Source organism: Stenella coeruleoalba, assembly GCF_951394435.1.
Source record: "Stenella coeruleoalba genome assembly, chromosome: 10".
Lineage (NCBI taxonomy): Eukaryota > Metazoa > Chordata > Mammalia > Artiodactyla > Delphinidae > Stenella > Stenella coeruleoalba.
The window spans coordinates 34,266,310-34,285,733 of NC_137156.1; the positions used below are offsets into that span (position 1 = coordinate 34,266,310).

Here is a 19,424-nt window from a genome sequence, read left to right on the forward strand (position 1 = left end):
AAACACATTTATCTTTGCCCCTTTGGGGGAGAAGAGGGCAAGGCTTGTTTTCTGCAAACACTAAGCTCTTGTCGTCATAACTTTTGTCTTATATTCCTGTTCGATTACTAAGGAACATTTTTCATAAATAGATTTTGAATGTCAACAAGTTGGAGAGCCAAATACATTCAAGCATTTGAAAAAGCATTTGCTGCTTTATGGGTTAAAAAAGGGAACGAGCTCTCTATGGACGAATGTGAAAAAAATCTCCAAGCTATCTTGCGAAAAAAAGTCAAGATGCAAAGCAGTACATAAGAGTATGCTACCTTTTGTGAGGCAGAATGGTGGGGAGGAATATATTTTCCTGTTTGTTGGTATATATGTAAAGAAATTCTGGAATGACACCCAAGATATGAATAAGAGGGGCCAGCTGTGTTGCAGCGGTATGGGGGGAACAGATGGATGGATGGATAGATGGATGGATGGAGAACGGGTGTGGGGAGGAGATTTTTCACCATGTATATGTTTTTATTCAATTGCATAAACCTAATACCTATTACAAACTTAAACTTGCACAAAAGCTTGCTGCTTTGCACCCTGCCCACTGCTGGAGCTGATCTTGAGGTGCCTTTCCCGGCAGGTGAAGTCCAAGACGGTGGCTCAGTGTGTGGAGTACTACTACACGTGGAAAAAAATCATGAGGCTGGGGAGAAAACACCGGACACGGCTCTCGGAAATCATCGACGATTGTGTGGTGAGTGAAGCTGCCCGGGTGCTGCTTCTTCGGGCCCTGCTCCTGCCCCATGCCCAGGTCCCTAAGTGGCTGGCACTGGTGGGTGACAGGCCAGTTCCCAGGTGAGATTCAGGCCTTGATTTCCTGGGATAATTAGGCGGAGGGAAGGCAGTTTTGGGTTTGACCCGCAGCCCGGTGATCAGTTAAGGAGATGAGGGCTGGCTTGCGTTCCAGGGCAGGTAGGCACCGGAGGAGTTAAACCGTGGTGGTTCCAGCCTTGATGTGGGTGACTTATAAGAGGCACCCCGACATTCTGGGATAGCACTTCCTGATCCTTCCACAGTCACAGATGCTCCTTACCAGAGAACTAACGTGCCTTAGAAAGACCTAAGTGCACTCGGAGTTTACACAGCTTCTGTGAAGCATGCCCAAGGAGCAACGTTGACCTCTAGATGGCGCCAGGAACTCTCAGTTATTGGGGAACTAGTTAGCAGTGTGTAGATTATTCTGATCCTCACATCACCATTTATCCTTGGTACTGATTTCCTTCATTAGCAGACAATCCAAAGTTGTCTGCGTATTAAGATGAAGAACCTACTAAAGACATCACCAGGGACTTCCCTGGTGGCACAGTGGTTAAGAATCCGCCCGCCAGTGCAGGGGACATGGGTTTGAGCCCTGGTCTGGGAAGACCCCATATGCTGCAGAGCAACTACGCCCATGCGCCACAACTACTGAGCCTGCGCTCTAGAGCCCCCGAGCCACAACTACTGAGCCCACGTGCCACAGCTACTGAAGCCCGCACACTTAGAGCCCATGCTCTGCAACAAGAGAAGCCACTGCAATGAGAAGCCCCCCCCCCCGCTCGCCGCAACTAGAGAAACCCCGTGCAGCAACAAAGGCCCAACGCAGCCAAAAATAAATGTTGCTTAATTTTAAAAAAAAAAAGAAAGAAAGAAAGAAGTTTTAAAAAAAGACATCACTAGATCGAAATCTTCTCTGAATGCCTCTGTGTGGCTTTGGAAATTACTACCACTTTTGTCCTTGTGGTTAACTCTCTTCTCTGCATCCACAGCCAAAGGGAAATCTTCTCACATGTTGTGGAAAACACGTATGTGTGTGTAAAAATTACGTCTTACAACAGATTACTAAACTCTCGTCTGCAACCATCAGGGAATGTGTTTGGAATTCATAAACATCGTGAATATTTGTAATTATACTTTCATTCCCAATTGTGTCCCCCATGTAAGTGTTGCTAGCACATATGTGGGTTAATCTCTTTCACAGACGTTTACATAGTGCTTCATACATTCCAGGCATTGTACTAGGAGGCACTTTACACATATTGACTTTTTTACTCCTTATACCAATTCTGTGAGGTAGGAAACTGAGGCACAGAGCCTAGGTAACTTAGCCATGGTCAAAAGGCTGGTGAGTGTGTTGTCTGAGCCTGATTCCCTGGTGTAACACTTAAGAGCAAGCAAATGCAAATCCTCTTAGAGAAGTGCAAAAACACTTGGACTCATTAATGCTTCAAAGCCTAAGTTCCTAACTAAGAATTGATCCTAGCTAAGAAATATATACACATATATAAATTTATATTTGGACCCAAATATAAAAAAAAAATAGACATCTGTAGAATAGAATGGTATTGCCATTCTTTTGATCAGAAATGGCAGTATTCTATATTCAGGGTTTCCTATGATGAGTTTTGTTTGACTGCCTTAAGTAGTGATATCTTATATCTGAATAGCCTTTTTCTCACCTGTGGCTAACGTTTAAAAAAGCAACGTGGCCTCTTCTGGTTCAATCAACTAAAAACAATTGAGTTCCCACTATGTCTGCAGTGCTGTGGGTGACCCGGGGCTGTAAACCGGCCTCTGCCCCCTGCCCCAGGAGCATACATTATAGGTGGGAAGATGTGGCATACACAAGGAGAAAGTTTACTGTGAACCCCAAGAGTCTTTAAAAGTAGTATGAGATGAGGTCCAGAAAGTCTTAGATATGGCCTTTGGGGACTCTCTCTCATCCAGCTCTACCAGTCCTCAGGCAGAAGGTTGAGGCCCAGCGAGGGGAAGGGGCTTGCCCAAGGTCACACAGAGCATTGCTTTCTGAATGAGCAGAATAGACAGTAAATGAGGAAGCGCAAAGAATACTGGCCTGGGAGACCTAGGACCTGGCCCCTACGCTTACTGACCAGTAAAAGGGGGCCGATGGTTTAGATGATTTGGAAAGTCCCTTCCAATTCTGGAATGTTCTGGGATCTGTCAGAGTCATGTTTTGGAAGGGAGCAAAATCAGAGGATATGGTTTCCCAAATCAAGTTGATGTCTCTTCAACTTGGGTGTTACCAAGTGCCTAGGACAGTGCCTGACACGATATCAGCACTCAGTAAACGTTTGTTGAATGAATGAGTGAACGTTTTCCCCAGGTAGGAGTCGCTCTGGGTCATGGCAACAATCCCTCTATGAACTCCCTGGGAAGAGAGGGGGTGAACCAGGAGATTCTGAGTGGAGGAGGGCTACTAAGGAAGGTGTGACCACATTAGGCACAGGCGCCATCTTGGACCAGCAGTGTCTTGCAGGTGGGTGGAAAGGCCCGAGCCAGCGTGTAGCCTCAGACTGAGGAGGAAAGGTTAAGACGTCACCCCAGGCACCACACCTCCTTGGGCTTATTTGCCAGGAGCCGATATTAGGCTGGGTCAGGTGCAACCACACCTTGTGACCTGTGAGCTGAATGTGCAGAGATGACTCAGGCCCCCCCAAAAACAAGAAAATCTTGATTCAAGGCCACTGTGGTAGCTCACAACTCCCTTTAGGGCACTGTGAAGACACAGTCAACCTTCTGAGGATAGTTTGCCAAGTGGACATGAAAAACTGGGACCATGCAAGGACGGGGAAGGTGCAGGAGGCACAGTCCTAGGAGGGGGTCCTGCTCTTGTCCTCTGGGCCTGCCTGGGACGCTTGGTAGCTCTCCTCAATATTTTATTAAAGGGAGTATATTCCCCCCATATGGAGCACAGTCGGGCAGCTCAGGGACTTTTCAAGGGAGACGGGGGGGAAGAAAGGAGGGTGAGGAGTGACTGCTCTTTAGGGGCCAGGAGGTCAGCATAGCACAAGCTCATCCAGCAGGTGACCTGACTTCTGGCCTGAGACCGTCACAGGCCCTTCCACCCTTGCAGGCCGAAGAGGAGCCAAGGTGGGCTCTGCTGAGGAGGCGAGAGGGAAGTGCTGGCCATAGCTTCCTGTTCCCTGCCCAGGCTCCTGCTTCCACTCAAGGCGAACCTGTGGGTCTGGCTGTGAGCAAAATTCAGCACAGTTCAAGAAACCAGCGGAGGGCTTCCCTGGTGGTGCAGTGGTTGAGAGTCCGCCTGCCGATGCGGGGAACACGGGTCTGTGCCCCGGTCTGGGAAGATCCCACGTGCCGCGGAGTGGCTGGGCCCGTGAGCCATGGCCGCTGAGCCTGCGCATCCGGAGCCTGTGCTCCGCAACAGGAGAGGCCACAACAGTGAGAGGCCCGCGTACCGCAAAAAAAAAAAAGAAAGAAAGAAAAAGAAACCAGCTGAGGCAGTTACCTGACTTTGGAAGACAGCGGTCAAGGCTCCGAGGGCACAGCTCCCCCATGGTCCCAGGCCTGAATTGCCTGCAGTGCGATCCACTGACAAGGGGCCTGGGGAACATCCTCCTTCCCTCTGACACGGAAAGGCGGCTGGTTCTCAATGGTTTTGAGAGGTTTAGCTTTGTGTTTGAGCTGAAAACCTAAGCCGTGTCCAGATGGACAGATGTGCATCTGTGGACCTGTGCAGGCAGGCAAGGAGCTAAGGCTGAGGCTATAGAAGCAGACGGTGCAGGGTTTAAATCTCGATTCAATTTCTTTACCAGCTATGTGCTCTGGGGAAAATTCGTTCTCTGGCCAATTTCTCATTTGTTTAAAAAATAAAAATTTGTAGGGAATTCCCTGGTGGTCCAGTGGTTAGGACTCCATGCTTTCACTGCTGAGGTTCTGAGGGCCCAGGTTCAATCCCTGGCCAGGGAACTAAGATCCAGCAAGCTGCATGGTGTGGCCTAAATAAATAAATTTTTTTTAATGAAAAAAAAATATTGTGCAGGATTTTTGTGAAAACTAGCTGTGTGTGTGTGTGTGTGTGTGTGTGTGTGTGTGTGTGTACTCCCTGATTCACAGCAGGCCTTCAGTATGTTGTCATCACCATCATCATTCATCAGTGACTGTAACACTCAAATTTGTGTCGTTGAAGAAATTTGGGTTGTTGAGCATTTGTGTTTTAACTTATAAATTTCTCATAATACAAATGCCATTTGCGGGCCTGAGAAATAAAAATCTCCTCAAGAAACTCTTATTTGGACCCAGGGTTTTGAGCACTTTGTGTAATACATAACCATCTCCCTGCTCTGTACTTGCCCACTTTTCTGCCAATTTTGGAATAATACCAAATGTTTCCTTTCATGATGCATCACGAAATGGCCAACTTGTTGATACAGAGTTCTACACGTTAGGGTTTTGTCCTCTGTCTTTGCATCTCTCGTCACATCGGTGAGCACTTTCACTTGATGATAAATCATTTTGTGAACATGCGTAGATTGCTGTTCGAAGTAAACCTGTCTACGTTCATGAGACATATATAATCACAGGACAGTATAATTTGATCTGTAATTTAATGGCTCTATGGAACTTTTAAGAGCTGTCAAACAATAGCATGGTGAGAAAATTGTATACATTTGTATAACAACTTGAAAATTGTATAACAGCTGCTGTGGAATAAGTGCCATTGCCATTGAAAGTTACATGTAATTTACTTTAAATGGTGAGCTGTGGGCCTCCGTCCGCTTAATATCCTGGTACCTGAGACCAGAGTTCCAGTTCTGTAAAGGAATGGAGCGAACCCGTGGAGTTAGACGTAACATGATTTTACCTGAAATTCTCTGAGGTTGGAAGGTGGTTGATTCATATGAGAATAAGGCCATTTAAGTGATATCCACCTGTATATTCTATACTAGTAAGAGATCTGTAAGCTTATATCATAAATCACTCTGTAAAATGTACTAAGCCTACATCTGTATTCGTTGCAGTCTTTCAGCAAATGTAATCATTACTGATTAATCCTAATTTACCCACTGGAAACTGGGACCATTTCTTAAGTATACCCTGTTAATACATGGTCTCAAATATGCATATATACCATATGAAATAAGGATAATACTGAAACAGTGAGCAGTGTGCTAAATGCCCGTATTTACTGGGATTATCTTTCTCTCCCATCCCCAATCCAAACTGGAGAGAGAAAGCTGGTGGTTTCTGGATCCCAGGGTACTGCTACTCTCAGAAATCTTTGTTCTTGGAAATTCTGGCTTCCAGGTTCTAAGAATTGTAGGCTTACCCAGAGTTACATTACTGTCTGGGGTAAACCAAACTGCAGACCATGTGCATGTTTTGTTTTGTTTTGTTTTGTTTTTTGGCTGCATAGGATCTTCGTTGCTGCGCGGGCTTTCTCCAGTTGCGGCGAGCAGGGGCCACCCCTCGCCATGGTGCACGGGCCCCTTATGGCGGTGGCCTCTCTCGTTGCGGACCATGGGCTCTAGGCGTGCGGGTTTCAGTAGTTGTGGCACACAGACGCTAGTTGTGGCTCGTGGGCTCTAGAACCCAGGCTCAGTAGTTGTGACGCACAGGCTTTGCCACTCCGCAGCATGTGGAATCTTCCCAGACCAGGGATCGAACCCGTGCCCCCTGCATTGTCAGGCAGACTCTTAACCACTGTGCCACCAGGGAAGTCCCCCGGCCCACATGCTTTAAGCAGTGGGTATGCAGAGAGCCCAGCAGAGACAGATGACCCATCAGGGTGGAAGGCAGCGGGACATCCCTTTTGTTTCTTCATTTGTAAACTAGGAGGACTGTTTACAGCCTATTCAGTGACACAGCAAACACACTTTGTACACCACGAAGTGCTGTAAAATAGACGCTAAAATGAGGTTGACGTAACACGGAATTCCCATCCCTGGTCCTCAGTCCTTCTAGGCCCGGAGGAGCAAGCATCCCTTACACACACACCCTCCCCCCACCCCACCCCCGTGAGGACTGAGATTGCAGAGTAAGGTAGTTAGTTCACTAAAAGGGCCTCCTAGATCCCTGGCCCCCATCCCCACCCAGCCCAGGTACCTCCTCCAGGCTATTCCATTAACTGTCTTGTTAACCTTGACGAAGGTCAGGACCTTCTGCTTAATTCTGCACCTTGTTGCTGTTCTGAAGCAGAGGGAGGGGACACAGTCACAAAGAGGATAATTATTCATAGAAATATTTTTCTTATTCTTTTTTATAGAGGGCCCATGATCAGAGACCATCATCAGAGACCAAAATATATATATATATATATATAGCACATGATAAATAAAAGGGAATATCCCCTTCCATTTCTGCTCCTTTTCAGAGTCACTGTGGTTCAGTCTCTGATCCTGTTTTCTGACAAGAACAGAGAAGAAGTGCATCAGAATGCCATGGGTCATGTGCCTTCCACAGGTCAAATCAATATCTCGGGCATCTTGCAAGGAAGTGTGTTAGAAGACCTTTAAAAACAAATCCTGATAGGTCTTTAGTCTCTGTCCAGAGGGGCTCCACAGTGTCATTACTGCTTGAAAACCCTCCTCACTGCTCTGGGGAGGCAGAGCTGCTGCAAGTGGGGTATCCTGCCTGTGTTTTAGTCAGTGGGACTAAAGGGGGAGAAACTCTACTTACAGAAATCTGTAAATCCTCTGCCTTAGGATATGTTTTTATAAGTGATAAGGGAACCCAAAGTGGGCTGGGGGGACTTCCTTGCCCTCAGAATTCCAAGTGTCCAATGACCAACCTTGTAGAAACCGTATCGCTCCCCAGAGGCCTCTGCCAGCCCTTCCTTATGCACAAAGAAGCCGATGCAGCCCCAGCGTCCAGCCCTTCTCTCCTCTCCTAGCTCCTGGGTTCTGTTCATCACTAAACATGCCATTTGGGGATTTTCCCCCTTTTGCTTTTATTGCCGTAACACCAGACGAGTGAAGAAGATGAAGAGGTACAGGAGGAGGAGGAAGACCCAGAAGAAGACAGGAAATCCATGAGAGAAGAGGAGAGTGAATTGCCCAAGTCTCCAGAGCCACCACCAGGCCCGGTCCTGGCTTCCGCAGAGGGGCCGCCCCTGCAAGCCCTGGGCCAGCCCTCAGGCTCCTTCATCTGTGAAATGCCCAACTGTGGAGCTGTAAGTGTCTCTGCGCCCTCCAGGGATCTGGGACTCCTGAGAGCCGTACATACAGCTGTGCCCGGCTTTAAGAGATGATGCACTTTGCAAAAGGTGTACTTTCAGCAGTGAAAGTTTGGCAGAGGGAAGTCCATGTGGCCATGCTTTTCTTTCTTTCATCCATTTACTTATTCATTCAGCCCGTAGATATTTCTGGAGTGTGTGTTCTCTGTTGAGCACTGTGCATGTGCTTGGAGGACACAGGTCCGTCCCTGCCCTCAGGGAAAATGTGATTCAGGCTCTACAATGGACCTTGACCTCCAGAACTTACACTCCTCGTTACTTGGTGCCCCCCTACTCCTCCTGGGCTGTGTCACACAGGTCATGTCCTGGAGACATGCATTTAAATGCAGTGGGAGAGCCCACAGAGAAGGAGTGTCTTTTTATGGCATAATTACAAAGATTTAGCTAAAGTTTATCTTTGTACTTTTGGGGGGAAGCAAACAAGATTTACTAAGCAAATTATTCATGTAAACAGGCTAAAAAGGTGTCTGTGTAATTACCTAACCTAGTACTTTTCAAGTACATTAGAAGCATCATTTAGCTAAAATAAAACCAGTTCACCATTTGATCACTAAAGGATGGCCTTACAGAATCTGTACTGGCCTGATCTAAGGCTCCCTGTGTATTTTAATGGATATGTTTTTTTAATTGTTAACTTTGGACTCTCAGTCCCCCGGGTACCCCACTCATCTGAATTGTTGAGCTTTTCCCAAATCAAGTTTCTAAAAGCTGGGCACACCTGTGCAGGCAAGCTCTAGAGGTATTATGCAAAAACTTAGAATGTTGCTCCTTTCATATGAAGCCCTGTTTTCCCCAAGTTAGTGCTTATCCTTGCTTGTGTGTTACACAGGATAATACTGTTTTCCAGAGTGCATTGAATGCTGCTTATTGAGTCTGTCACTTAGATGAAGAAAGCAACAGTCTTTAAAATAGTTAGATCCTAAAGCAGAAATTCACTTGACTTACATTTAAGAAAAAATGAAAAACTCCTTTTAAATGATACATACATTTTGCATTAGCTCTGAAGAGAACCTAAGAAATTGCTAGCTTGTTTCTATCTTTGATGTTTAATGAGCCGGACGCTTCACTCCATCATTGCCGTATTGTATACAGCACTCCCTTTAGGGGATGATTAAGATGTGACTTTTTATTTATGTTTTACACATCTTTATTGGAGTAGAATTGCTTTACAATGATGTGCTAGTTTCTGCTTTATAACAAAGTGAATCAGCTATACGTATACATATATCCCCATATCTCTTCCCTCTTGCATCTCCCTCCCACCCTCCCTATCCCACCCCTCTAGGTGGTCACAAAGCACCGAGCTGATCTCCCCGTGTTATGTGGCTGCTTCCCACTAGCTATGAGATGTGACTTTAAATAGACAGTGTCCTTGGTGAATTTGTTTAGAAATTGGATGCTTCCTCAATTCATAGTCTGGGTGTACAGTAAATTCTTTCCTGAGCAGGAAATCATCTTTTACTTTACCCAATCAAAAATGCTCAGCAAGGTGAATATTTTTTCGTGACTTTAAAAAACAACAGGGAAAAACCATGTTAGTTTTATTCGGTGCCTAACCATTGGAGGTTTTGGTTGCTAAATCAGCGAAAGATTTTTTTTTTTCCCTGCAAGACTATAAACAGAACTCATGAACTTAACACAGAGTGACCATCTGTGTCTGGACAGTTCGGTGGGTACTCCCACTAGCTGATGCACTTAGCAATCTGGAAGTCAGAGCTCTTGGAATTCAGGGGTGTGGATTACATCCCTTTACAGCAGTGGATCTCTGCCGGGAATGATTTTGTTCCCCATGAACATTTGGCAACGTCCGGAGACATTTTTATCACATCTGGGGAGGTGCTCCTGGCATCTGGTGGGTAGAGAGGCCAGGGTTGCTGCTGAAGATCCTGTGATGCCCAGGACAGCCCCACAGCAAGGAATCATCCAGTCCCAAATGTCAGTAATACTGAGGTTGGGAAACCGTGCATTATGGCAGCCTTCAAAAGACCAGGTCGTTCCCCTTTTTTTCATCCTGCAGCACAATGTCGGGGTCGGAAACGTTGCTTCAACACTGGGCTACTGACTGGGGCTTAGAAATAACATATAGAATATATCAGAGCAGCTAGTCAGTGTCTTCCAAGCTGTGTCTCTTGGGGTTCGAGGGCTTCCTAGGGGGGAGATAGAGCTGAGCAAATAGATTCAATTTGGGGGGGCTGTCTATTTCAGCCAGAGTACCTCTGCTCTGAGCTTTTGAATAAGACCTGATTTTTTTTAAGTAAAGAAAAGAAAGGAAAAAAGAAAGAAAAGAAAAAAGGGGTGGAAGGTAGCTTCTGGCCGTTAAAAAGTTTGAAAGCTGGTCCGAACCCTCTCATTTTACAGATGGAAAAAATAAGGTGTTCAGAGGGGAAATGGCCCATGGCCTCCCTGTGAGCTAGAGGCGGTGGACTGAGCCCTAGTCTTTGGTTATAACAGTGATGGGTTTCTTACTGGCACAGCGCTTTTGGTTGTGGTATTCGGTCTCTACTTTCTGTGGCATTTGCCCAGAGTTTGCTTATGTAAAACCCCTAGGCCTTGTCATTAGACACTGTTTCGAGTATCACATGTTCTACCAATGAGTAACTAATAACCCTAATTTCCTTTTCAGGACTGTAGATGTCATGTCACTCCCTTTCTTCCCCAGGTGTTCAGCTCCCGACAGGCACTGAACGGCCATGCCCGCATCCACGGTGGCACCAACCAGGTGACCAAAGCTCGGGGTGCTGTTCCCTCTGGAAAGCAGAAGCCTGGCAGTGCCCAGAGCGGGTACTGCTCAGTGAAGAGCTCACCCTCTCACAGCACCACCAGCGGCGAGACAGACCCCACCACCATCTTCCCCTGCAAGGAGTGTGGCAAGTAGGTAGAACTGGGCCAGGGACTGAATCTAAGTGTGTGATGAATAATGCCTCTGTAGGGGCTGGGCCAAGGTGGTCGGAGGTGTCTCCAGGTAGAAAAAGAACCCAGACTCTCCAGTTTTTCCTCATTTCATCCTTGGGGTCTACATGGTGCCTCATGGTGAGTGGACCTTGTCTCTGACTCAGAATATGGTCATTCTGATGTCCTAAAGCCTAATAAGGATGGACATCATCAGAGAGCAAATCTCTAGTGACAAAACTTCACTCTTTTCCAGAAATGATGGATGGAACTCTGATTCCCACCTCTTCCCTTCACACCCAAACCATATTCACTAGTACTGACTGCTCTCTTTGCATCCCTGCCGAGTGATTTGAGAATGGCTCTAAAACATCTAATCAGGAACTCTGTGGCAGAGATGGCTTTCCTACCAGTACTGCTCATTCCTGCACCCAGGGCAGACATCACTAATCAATTGCTATACTTTTTGCTACCACATTAAGATAAGACTCAAATCCTTTAAATCCTAATGCTTCAAGCTGGCACAACCAATTGATCAGAGTTGCCTCACGAGGTAAAGTCTATTTGTCATCTCTGCCGTTTTAAGTGTAATTTAAAACAATGAAAAGGGGAAACTGAGAGTAGGTGGTAATAACAGCATTAAATAACGTTTACTAAGCACTTAATTTTGTTACATACTTCATGTAGATGAGATCATTTAATCCCCACACAGAAACTCCATGTGGCACAGATACTGTTTTATCCTTGTTTTTACAAATAAGGACTGAACATTAGGTAAATTTACTTGCCCCAGGTCATACCCCCAGTAAAAGCAGAACTGAGATTTGAACCCCTATGTGTTCAAGTACAGAGCCTGGGCTTCTGACCACTGTTCCAGCCTAGTGGTTTGCTTTGTTTGCTTATTTATTTATCACTGATGGTGAGATGCACACAGTTCCCTCCCACAGCATCTAGTATAGAATTCCAGTTTACTTCTCGGTGAGGCTGCCTCCAAGAAGGGTTGTCATAAGTGACTTCTTTTAGGAGCCTTGCCGAGTTTCTCTTCCTGTAACCTCCAGTGTCTCAAACGTGCAGTGTTACCTGGAGAGATGCCCACGAAGTAGCTGCTGAAACTCTACCAAGGGAACATCCCTAGTTGTATGAATGAGGCCAACTGGGACCTCTGTTTATAATATTCATCCTCATGGAATATTTCAGGTGTATTTCAGGCATCTTAATAATTCTGTTATTTATCAGTTACTCAGTATTTGCCTGGCACTGTTTTAAAGGATGTTTACGTGTATTGATTAATTTAATCTTAAGCCCGATGAGGTAGGTGCTCTTAGCCGTAGGTCAGTGGCACCTGCCAAAGTGAGTTGGAACTAGCAACTCTCTTCCTGCAGAGATGGGGAGAGAGACTTAGGCGTGGGTCCCCTCCTCTGGGCTCTAATGTCCTTCAGAGCCAGGACATGATATCATCTTCATGTCAGCAAGGAATAAATGAGCCCCTGGATTGATCATCGGGCTTACTTACTTGAAATAGGGAAACCTCCTCAGTAGGACTCCCCCCTACTTGCCCTGGGGTGGGAGAGGCAGGGAAGGAGGGTCTCAACCAGTTTCTTCCCAGAGGAACCAGCATCTTTCCTCCACTCACTCCCCTCTAACAGGCGACAACTCCTTATTCCACTAGGTGGCGACAAAGGACATTTTAACAACCAGAAATAAGTATTTCAAGCTCTGGTTGTCTTTCAGTGACGTCCATAAAATGTTTTTCTTGTCTTGTTTTTATGTTGCTTGGGACCTTTTTCTACCATAACTCCAGTTAAGATTTTTATGGCAGAAATATTTTGTATGGTTTTCCAGATGAGGAATAACATCAGGCACATGTTTGCAGAATCCTTTTTTTAGCTGCTGAAATTATGTTCATTACGTTAGACAGTTTTCAATATGTCCAGTGGTGATTCATCAACTCTGTTCTAAGACAGGGGTCTTAGAAATCAGGGGGTTTTTTTCCCTTTATGAGCTCAGGAATAAATATTTATGCCACCCTCCCTCTCTAAAAACAGGCCGTCTCACATCTGGACAAACTTGCTCTGAAAAAGGTCCAGATAGAAATATTTTAGGCTGGGTTTCCCTGGCGGCACAGTGGTTAAGAATCTGCCTGCCAATGCAGGGGACACAGGTTCGATCCCTGGTCTGGGAAGATCCCACATGCGTAGAGCAACTAAGCCCGTGCGCCACAACTACTGAGCCTGCACTCTAGAGCCCGCCAGTCACAACAGGAGAAGCCATTGCAGTGAGAAGCCTGCTCACCGCATCGAAGAGTAGCCCCTGCTCGCCACAACTAGAGAAAGCCCACGTGCAGCAACGAAGGCCCAACGCAGCCGAAACAACAACAACAACAAAAAAACATAATTCTCAACTTTAAAAAAAAAGAAATACTTTAGGCTTTGCAGGTCATTCTGTCTCTGTCACAACTACTCAGATGTGCCATGTTAGTGCAAAAGCAGCCATGGACGATACATAAACAAATAAACGTGGCTGCGTTCTGGTAAAACTATTTACAAAAGCAGGCAGTGGGCAGGATTTGGCCCACTGACCATAGTTGGCAGACCCCTTTTCCCAGGATTTCTCAGCCTTGACACTGATATTTTGGGTCTGATGATTCCTTATTTGGGGAAGAGGGCCTGCCCTCTGTATTGTAGGGTATTCAGCAACATCCCTGGCATCTACCCACTCGATGCCAGAAGTACCACTACCACCACCCAGCTGTGACCATCAAAAATGTCTCCAGACGTTGCCAGATATTCCCTGTGGAGGCAGAATCCCCCCTAGCTGAGAACCACTATTTCATTCTAAAGCAAGCAGGAGGGAACTATGATATATGATGGCCAAAACGAGACGGGATCTTGGGCGAAGAGGAATGGTCAGTGCAGCTCAGAAGTCCAGTACAATGAAGACAGAAGAGGGGCTGTTGGATTTGGCCACACGGTCACTAGCGAACTCAAGCACTTGGACTGAAGTGGAGGAGATGACAGTCCAGTTGGAGAGTGTGGAGGCAAGAGGCACTGTACGTGTGTGCAGGCAGACCCTCTAGAATTTTGATGGGAATGACAGGGACAGGAGGCCAGAGGCAAAGGATGGATTGTTTTATGGTGGGAACCAACAGAGCTTGGCAGCATGATTTGGGGATTCTCAGGTTGGTCGAGAGGGCTTGGTCAGTGTTGGAGAGAGAAACGGGGAAGATAAGGAGGAAAGAAACGCTTGTGCCCCTGGCCATAGATGGACAGGAAAACTTTGAGGATTCATCCTCCGTTGTCACAGAGAGAAAGCCCAACACACTGTAAATGTGTTCCTGTCCCTATCCCCTTTCCTTGGAACGCTTGGAGAGAAGAGAGGTCACAGGTCACCAGGGGAGGAGGTCTTGGGAGCTAAGGAGATGGGAACTCTGTCAGAGCCACCCCAAACCAGACAGCAGACCATGCACCTGCTGTTGCCTATAGGATCCCTTGGATTTCCAAGAACTCAGATCTTCTAAATTTCACATGCTTCTCTTTCTTCATTTTTATAGAGTCTTCTTCAAGATCAAAAGCCGAAATGCACACATGAAAACTCACAGGCAGCAGGAGGAACAGCAGAGGCAGAAAGCCCAGAAGGCGGCTTTTGCGGCCGAAATGGCAGCCACGATTGAGAGGACTACGGGGCCGGTGGGGCCGCCGGGGCTGCTGCCCCTGGACCAGCTGAGTCTGATCAAACCCATCAAGGACGTGGACATCCTCGACGACGACGTCGTCCAGCAGTTAGGAGGCGTCATGGAAGAGGCCGAGGTCGTGGACACCGGTCTCCTCTTGGATGATCAAGATTCAGTTTTGCTTCAGGGTGACACAGAACTCTAAAGCCCTGTGTGTCGCTTGGAGACGGCGAAAACCCATGGTCTCCATCCTCATTCATCAGGAAAGCTGAACTGCCTGCTTGTTTTGTAACCATTTTAAACTACCTGTTTAAAAAGTGGTCGTTTTTTTCAGGTTTAGAAAAAAATCGGGGTTTTTTCCTTTTATTTAAAAACAATTGTTTTGTGGGAGGTTGGGGGGGGAATAAATAATTGGCACAATCCTACTTTAAGATGTGTTTCATCTGGGCTACATTCCCATGAACTCATTCCTGGTTGGGAATGAACCTGACGTTCATGTTCTTTTGCTTTCAGATGCCAACCATCCTGGTAGCCTTTTATCCCAAAGCTTGCATGAGTGAGCGAGTGAGAGAGTCTGTGTGTGTGTGTGTGTGTGTGTGTGTGTGTGTGTGTGTGTGTGTGAAGCAGGCTACTTTCTTTGTGCTGGGGTCTTGGGCCATCCTTTCCCACCAAGAGTCATTTTTATGCTGACCTCATTCCGCAGTTTGCAGTGAACTTGGCGTCTTTGCCGGGAGACCATACTAGGAAGTAGCTTTCCAGTGAGCAAAGGCCGCCCTGTGTTCCACAGCTTTCTTCTAGCACACACGTCATTTGAAGAGTTGACCAAACGTGAAAGTCATTTTTCTTCCTGCCCTGCCTGTCACTCGGCCTGTTTCTGAAAACTGAGTGCTGTGTCATTTCAGGCTTTTCCTCCCTGGCCGTGATTTACTATGAAGGTGATTCCTGGAGCAAGTGCGTCCTCTTCCCAGTTCCGTGAAGACCGGTTGACTCCAATTCATGGGTTAGCAGGATCCCTTGGATTTCCAAGAACTCAGATCTTCTAAATTTCACATGCTTCTTTTCCAGTTGGCCTGAGCCGACTAGAAATCCGTCTGGAGGAAAATAACCCCAACTATTAAGTTGCCAGGGCTGCTTTCAGGGAGGATGGTGGAAGAGCACAGATTAAAGTCCCTGGAATGCCAAGAGGCCCAAAAACTAGATCAGAAGAGCTGATTCTTTTTTGCCACACTGTTAATGGTCAGTGGAGTTCTGAAATTATGCTGTGCCACTTGGAAGTACTGTGAAACCTCATTCACTAGGATTCTGCTGTCATTCGCCTGTGCTGGACCGAAGTTTACCTTGACGCTAACTCTGAGGAAAAGGGTTGTCTAACAAATCTGATGGCAAATACAAGGGAAATAGCATTAAAGGCCAACAAAAATGGTTTCAGATACCACTTCAGCTACAGTGTTTACATTCAAACAATGAATGAATTCATTAAAGTCATTTACCAAAGCCCTTCTAGAATTCTCCAAGCTACATACCCCTGCTATGTCTCCTCCTGTCCCTGCCGGCAGGGTTGCTGTTTGTACTTGAAGGTAATAAACCTGTAATCCTTCAAAAATGGCATCAAGCTCAGGCTTTTGAGCTGAGTCAGACTCCTCCATGGCCTCCATCAGGGCAAATGAGTGCGCGCGCCTTCAGGCTGGGATGCGGCCCCGGCACAGAGCTGACGCTTCTGACGCCCCAGCTCCTGCAGGTGTGGCAGTCCTACCAGGGCACTTTGCTGGCACAGTAATAGTTTGATGTTAAAGAGGATGTCAGCGGAAGCATGAGGATAGGACTGGAGCATCTTTAAGCTGTCTCAGCAAAAGCTTCTAGCACACACTGAAGACCCCCAGCAGCCCCACGCAGGCAGTGTCCTCTGAATCTCAGGAAAGCCATGGACGGAAGATCAATACAAAGGTTCTTTTCATTGCCACCATTCGGTTTTCAGAAAAAGAGGTCTTGAAGATTTCCTTTATCTTTTTTTAGGGGGAAAAAAAAGTCATTTGCTGCCATTTCTGACAAATTATTCTATGTTCTGAGTTCAGAACTGCCTGGGGAGGGCATCAGCTTTGTGGCAGAGCTATTCCAGAACCATTCCAACTGTAATATCGGCTGATCCCATCTGTCCCAGTGACTACTTGCCTCCACTTGTGGGTGTCTGAGAGGGATTCTGGAATGGTTTTGCTATTGGGTCTATGAAAGCTTATCTAGCAAAGGAGCAAACACCCGGAAAAATGTTTATAAAGCAAATGTACTCATTCTGTTTGGAGACTTGCCCGGCTGTTCCAGTTTAAAACATTAAAATAAACTGAGTTGCCAAGGCAAAAATATAATGCACAATTTAATTTTGATTTTCCATGCAGTATAGCATTTGGATTTTTGACTTGAAATAACCAAAGAACTCCTCCTTGATGAGACAGTTCACTTTCCTGAATTAGTATTTTTCTTCACAATATCAACGTAAAGAATTGACTTCATAGTAAAATATTGCACTTATTTTTTTCCTGAAGTGATTCTGCCTGCATGTATGTGTTGTGTTTCAGCTCCTCAGCGCCCCATCTCTCCCCACCCTAAAGAAATTTCCTTCCCAATGGTTTGTCTTCAACACAGTTACTGTTTACTATTAGATAGTTTTTCATTAGTGAATTTAGACCTCTTTGAGAAAGCTTGTATATAAAAAGTTAAAAGATATATTTTATGGAAAAACCCATCTTATTTTCAAATATATTTAACTGCTGTTCTATTTTATTAGAGGAAGGTTGTAAATATTTTCTAGGAGTTCTATTGTAAAGAAAAGTATTTTTGAAAAAAATTAATGTAATAAAAAGGAAAACATTTTTAAATAGTGGTTGTGATTGCTTCCTGTTCTGGCTTCATTGTGTTCTATTCGTAGGAAATGACTTGCATGCCTTCCCTTTTTAGGATGTAATTTATTCTGGTTTGCACTATTTTAAGTTGACATCATAATATCTAATGTGCTTCACTGTATTTTCCCCAGAATGCAGGTCCCTTGGTCCATATCAAAAGCACTATGTATAGCATATTCATACTTTTTTCTTTTGTAACGTGTGTATTTTTAATAAGGATTTTATGTAACATTTTGGCAAAAAGAGGACAGTATTTTCTAGTGAATTTTATAATACATTTTGCTAAAAGTGTTTCTTCCTAGGTCAGTTTTTGTTAAGGTGAACCAAAAGTCTTATTTTCCCAGGGGTTTAAAAAAAAAGTTTGAAGCTTGAAAGCAAAGTTATATTTAAACATCATATGTAACAAGTAAATAAAGATGTTTTATAGACTTGTCCTCAAAAGGTTCATTCCTTAAAAACAAAAACAACTGGGGCATTCTAGATTGGTTTTCCCCGAGCGATGAGCATTTTATTTTAATTGCCACAATACTTTTTTTCAGAAGCAAGACAGGAGAATTTTACTTAAAAGGTTCCGGTCATTAACCTCCTCAGAAATTTATTACAGTTCTTACAGATAGGCATTCATCAAACAGAGATGTAACCAAGTAGACACTGTCATATTTATTTGTGAAAACCTGATTCAATATTGCATCAGCTGCTCTGAAAATAAAATGTTATCTTTTTGAGTTTCATTTGGCTTAAACATTCCTTCTTTCTAGCTGCTGAAATGACTTCTCAATGCTAATTTACCGTTAGTTTGTTTCTGGAGACCGGTTTAGAGGGCTGCTGATTAGATTTTTTGTATATTTATTTATTTATTTATTTTTGGCGCATTGGGTCTTCATTACTGTGCGCGGGCTTTCTCTAGTTGTAGCGAGGAGGGGGCTACTCTTCGTTGCATTGCATGGGCTTCTCATTGTGGAGGCTTCTCTTGTTGCAGAGCACAGGCTCTAGGTGCACGGGCTTCAGTAGTTGTGGCACGAGGGCTTCAGTAGTTGTGGCACACGGGCTCTAGAGCTCAGGCTCAGTAGTTGTGGCACACAGGCTTAGTTGCCCCGTGGCATGTGGGATCTTCCCCGTCCAGGGCTCGAACCTGTGTCCCCTGAATTGGCAGGCAGATTCTTAACCAGTGCGCCACCAGGGAAGCCCATGCTGATCAGATTTAATGCTCATATAAATGCCCTCACCTCTACCCTGGAGGCCAAGATGAATATTTCTGCTTCTCAAGCTGTGGATGAGCCACTTGAAGGGTTGATGGCCTCTAACCCGTACTGCTCACAATGCAGTTTGAGGGAGCTCAGTATTACACACAGGTTGTCTCACAGGGAACCACCAACAAAATCCAGTCCACGCTGGATTTTTTTGTTTGTTTGTTTTGTTTTGCGGTACGCGGGCCTCTCACTGTTGTGGCCTCTCCCGTCGCGGAGCGCAGGCTCAGTGGCCATGGCTCACGGGCCCAGCCGCTCCGTGGCATGTGGGATCTTCCCGGACCGGGCACGAACCCATGTCCCCTGCATCGGCAGGCGGACTCTCAACCACTGCGCCACCAGGGAAGCCCCACCCTGGTTTATAGGCATTGCTAATCTGGATTTCCAAATTCTACAAAGTGTGTTTACTTTTTAATGGTCAACAGCAAAGTTCAGGAGAAATCTGAAATTCTGGATTTCATACAGAATTTGATTTAAGTAGGGCATACCTGTTCAAGATCTTGATCTTCTTTGTTCTTTTGGGGTTTTATACTTTTAATTTGGGCAGTGTTAGTCACGTGCCAAAGAAAATAGCTCTTCCTTTACAAACACTACATTTAGCCAGTGTTGGAAATTTAAATTCTGCTTCCAGGGCCTCAGGTGTCCAATCTGAAGACTTTTTTCCTACTGTCTTAGTCTCATTCATTACTCACGTACCAGGCACTATTCCATGC

General features: G+C 45.6%; 1 protein-coding gene across 6 annotated transcripts in view; it reads left to right on the top strand.

Moving 5' to 3' along the window:
• TRERF1 (transcriptional regulating factor 1) overlaps window positions 1-18,106 on the top strand; it is a 203,286-nt gene extending 185,180 nt beyond the window's left edge. For 5 of the 6 annotated variants that reach the window (XM_079933563.1, XM_079933568.1, XM_079933564.1 and 2 more), the window contains 4 exons: window positions 620-733; window positions 7,745-7,948; window positions 10,635-10,882; window positions 14,451-18,106. In XM_079933563.1, the coding sequence (XP_079789689.1) occupies window positions 620-733; window positions 7,745-7,948; window positions 10,635-10,882; window positions 14,451-14,775 (891 nt within the window). In that variant the 3' untranslated portion in view covers window positions 14,776-18,106. The remainder of the gene's footprint in view (window positions 1-619; window positions 734-7,744; window positions 7,949-10,634; window positions 10,883-14,450) is intronic. The other variant, XM_079933567.1, reaches the window with a different exon arrangement.
• Window positions 18,107-19,424: the final 1,318 nt, after the last annotated feature.